Below are 3,429 nucleotides of genomic sequence, written 5' to 3' on the forward strand. Positions count from 1 at the left end.
CCATACTAACTTATCTTAATTTTTTCCCATACTAAAATCACACCTTTTTTACTTTGTTTTTTATACTAACTTATCATACTTTAACCCATACTAAAATAATAATGTTGTATCTTATCTTGCTTTAACCCATAACAAAACAATAATGTACTACTTAATTACTCATTACATTATCTTTCACTCATATAGCTATAGTCTATATAAGGAATACATCTTTCTCCAAAAAAAATATAAGAAACACATACATATTGTATTGGTTCATATAAGAAATATTTATAATTAATCGTTTATATAACATTCACAATTTGTATCGATTTATAACATTATAAGGAATAGTTATGTCAAGTGTATCAGATTTTTCAACTGATCAGGTATAATATTTCATTTAATGGCACATTAAACCATATTTTAATATTAAATTGAAACTAAATAACTTGCATTTTCAGGTGTTCAATAGTCGTGAAGAGTTGACCGAATGGGTAAAAAATGAAGCACGTTCTCATAGCCAAGTTATTGTCATCAGAAGATCAAAAGAAAAAAAGGGTTACGTAGTCAAGATTGAATATGCGTGTGAGCGTGGCGGTGTATCCAGAAGTAAATCAACCCCGGAAAAAAGTAAACCGTGTAAAAAAATTGACTGTAAATTTAAAATGGTAGCAAAGTTTTCAAAGACAACTGGTGTTTGGTCGATAAAAATGAAAAATTCAGTACATAACCATGAACGTATAATGTATATGGAAGGTCATGCTTATGCAGCGCGATTGACTAACGATGAATGGCGTTTAGTCGCGGATTTATCAAGTAAAAATGTAAGGACTGGTGAAATTCTTGCGACATTGAAGAAGCAGAATCCGGAAAATGTTTCTTCAAGCAAAACGGTGTATAATGCAAAAGCAAAACTTCGCACAATATTTCAAGCAAACAGGACTCCTATACAGGTAGTAATGTCATTTTTGAAGGAAAAAGGGTACGACTTTCAATATCGTATTAATGATTCTACTAACCAATTAGAAGAATTATTTTGGATCCATCCAATTTCATATGAAATATTTCGTGCATTTCCGCATATTTTATTAATGGATGCTACCTATAATACGAATATTTATAAGTTGCCCTTTTTTGAAATTGTTGGTGTTACTAGTACCAGCAAGACGTTTTCGATAGCATTCGTCTTGATGGATAAAGAAAAAATTAACAACTTTATTTGGGCGTTAAATTGCTTAAAGTTGGTTATGGGCGAAACGTATGAATCGCGCGTTATCGTCACAGATAGAGATTTGTCCCTAATTAATGCATGTCACCAAGTATTTCCAAAAGCTAATAAATTGCTTTGTAGATGGCATATTTGGCAAAATATTCTTAAGAATTGCAAAAAATATATTAAGTTAGACACGGAATGGGTCTCTTTTCATAATACGTGGAAGAAGTTAGTTAAAGCTCCAACAATGACATTATATACGCGTTACTATGAACGTCTTCAAGTCCAGTTGATACATCATCAAGGTATTATTTTTAAGTGTTTTCTATTTAATAATAATCTTAACAAATATATCATCAACCTTTGGCATCCTCGCAATCAAAAATAGACACATTTGTGCCTATAATAGATAAAGTGGTTGAGTAGCAAGTTAGTATAATCAAAGAAAGCTTTGAACGAAGCAGATGTTTTCGATGGCCGAAGTTAGAACATCCAAGTTTCGAACAATTGTGGGGCTGTGTTTCTCTTAGTGCTATAGAAAAAATTCATGCTGAGCTTGGGCGTTTCAACAAGTTTGAAATAACAGATGAGAATTGTGGTTGTCAGCTAAGATCGTGTTTTGGGCTACCATGTGCGCACGAACAAGCAATTTATTTAAATGCAGGTATGTTTATTCCTCTAGAGTCGATTGATATTTTTTGGAAGACACTTTCTTTTACGCCATGTATATCATCACAAGATGGCAATTTTCAATGTCACCCTGAGTTAGACATGATATCTCATATTCAAGAACCCATTGTTCACATTAATACTCGTGGACGTCCAAGTGTGAAGCAGCAAAAAAAAAGGCATCATTGAACCGACAACAAGAACCTGCCAGACATAGTTCTTACGCACAAGATCGATTCGGTATACCGGACTTGAACCAAGAACCTTCAAGACATAGTTCTTATGTACACCAAACATTTTTCTCGCCTATCCCATTATTAAATCAAATTCCAGAAATGTTTCGACCGTACGTAACGAACATACACAATGTAGAAGGTGATGGGAATTGCGGATTTAGATCGGTAGCTTCATCTCTCGGTCTTCATGAAAATCGTTGGCCACAAATTAGGATGGAGTTGCTTGAAGAGATAATAACGCATAAAGAAATATACGCTGATCTGTTTGGAGAAGGTGAATTGTTCCAACTTTATCAGACGATCAATCTTCCACAAGATGCTAGTGCAATTCGGAAGTATTGGATGACTTTGCCAGATATGGGTTTTCTAATTGCTTCAAGGTACAATGTAGTTTTGCTATGTTTGAGCAACGAAGCAGATACAACATGTTTACCACTTTGGAGCAGTCCACCCGAGTCACAACAACATGATATATGTGTAATTGCTCGCGTAAATGGTAACCACTTTGTAAAAGTGGATTTACAAGGATATTATCCGATACCTCCGACTCATCCACAGTGGAATATATATAAATATGATGGCGAATGGGAACGTCCGTATAGAAATCAACAAGATATGTACATTCAATATATGCATTCCAATTATGAGTCTTCGCATGTAAATCTCGATTAGAATATTAATTTCAAATTATTTGTTGTTAATTATTTATTTTATTGAAGGAAATTATTTATTTTGTTAAAAAATAAACTTATTGAGAAAAAAAAGTATAAATAAATTAACATTTAATTAATATTAATATAATTATAATTAATAAATAAAAAATTAAAATGAAGCTATAAAATCAAAAAACTAGAAATCGGTGGTTACCACTTAAACTATACATTAACTTATTAGGTAGTATTTATATTTTCTATTTCCTATTAATATAATTTAATTTAATAATAAAAAGGAAATAAAAAGGACTTTTGTGTCAGGAGTCAGAATTGCAGAGGCTAGGGAGGGTGTCCTCTAAGAATTTCCCTTCATCTATTTATCCATGTCGTAGGCTTATCCTCTAATCACATCTCTTTCTATTTATTCCTCAACCAATGAATAAAATTTTCCGTTTCTTTTTCTTCTTATTTCTTACGGAGTATTCTTATTAGCAAGATGCCAAAAACAATATTTTGTTTTTCTGTCTTCGATTTGTGTAACAAACATCAAGTCACCAACAATTAAAAATTAATAATATTAATCCTACTGCCACTTTTATTATTTATGGTTTCGTTCTTCTTCTTGCTTCTCTAAAATAAATGAATTGATAAAATAATTGGCTTGGAGTTAAGCCGC

General features: G+C 32.1%; 1 protein-coding gene across 1 annotated transcript; it reads left to right on the forward strand.

Annotated features, from left to right (window-relative positions):
• Positions 1 to 335: 335 nt before the first annotated feature.
• Positions 336 to 3,112, forward strand: LOC139842070 (uncharacterized). The gene is made up of 5 exons (XM_071832247.1): positions 336 to 368; positions 444 to 964; positions 1,726 to 1,859; positions 2,033 to 2,589; positions 3,050 to 3,112. Exons 1-5 carry the CDS (start codon positions 336 to 338, stop codon positions 3,110 to 3,112), a joined length of 1,308 nt encoding a protein of 435 aa, XP_071688348.1.
• The last annotated feature ends 317 nt before the right edge of the window (positions 3,113 to 3,429 follow it).

Source organism: Rutidosis leptorrhynchoides, chromosome 4 (assembly GCF_046630445.1).
Source record: "Rutidosis leptorrhynchoides isolate AG116_Rl617_1_P2 chromosome 4, CSIRO_AGI_Rlap_v1, whole genome shotgun sequence".
In the NCBI taxonomy this organism is placed as follows: domain Eukaryota; kingdom Viridiplantae; phylum Streptophyta; class Magnoliopsida; order Asterales; family Asteraceae; genus Rutidosis; species Rutidosis leptorrhynchoides.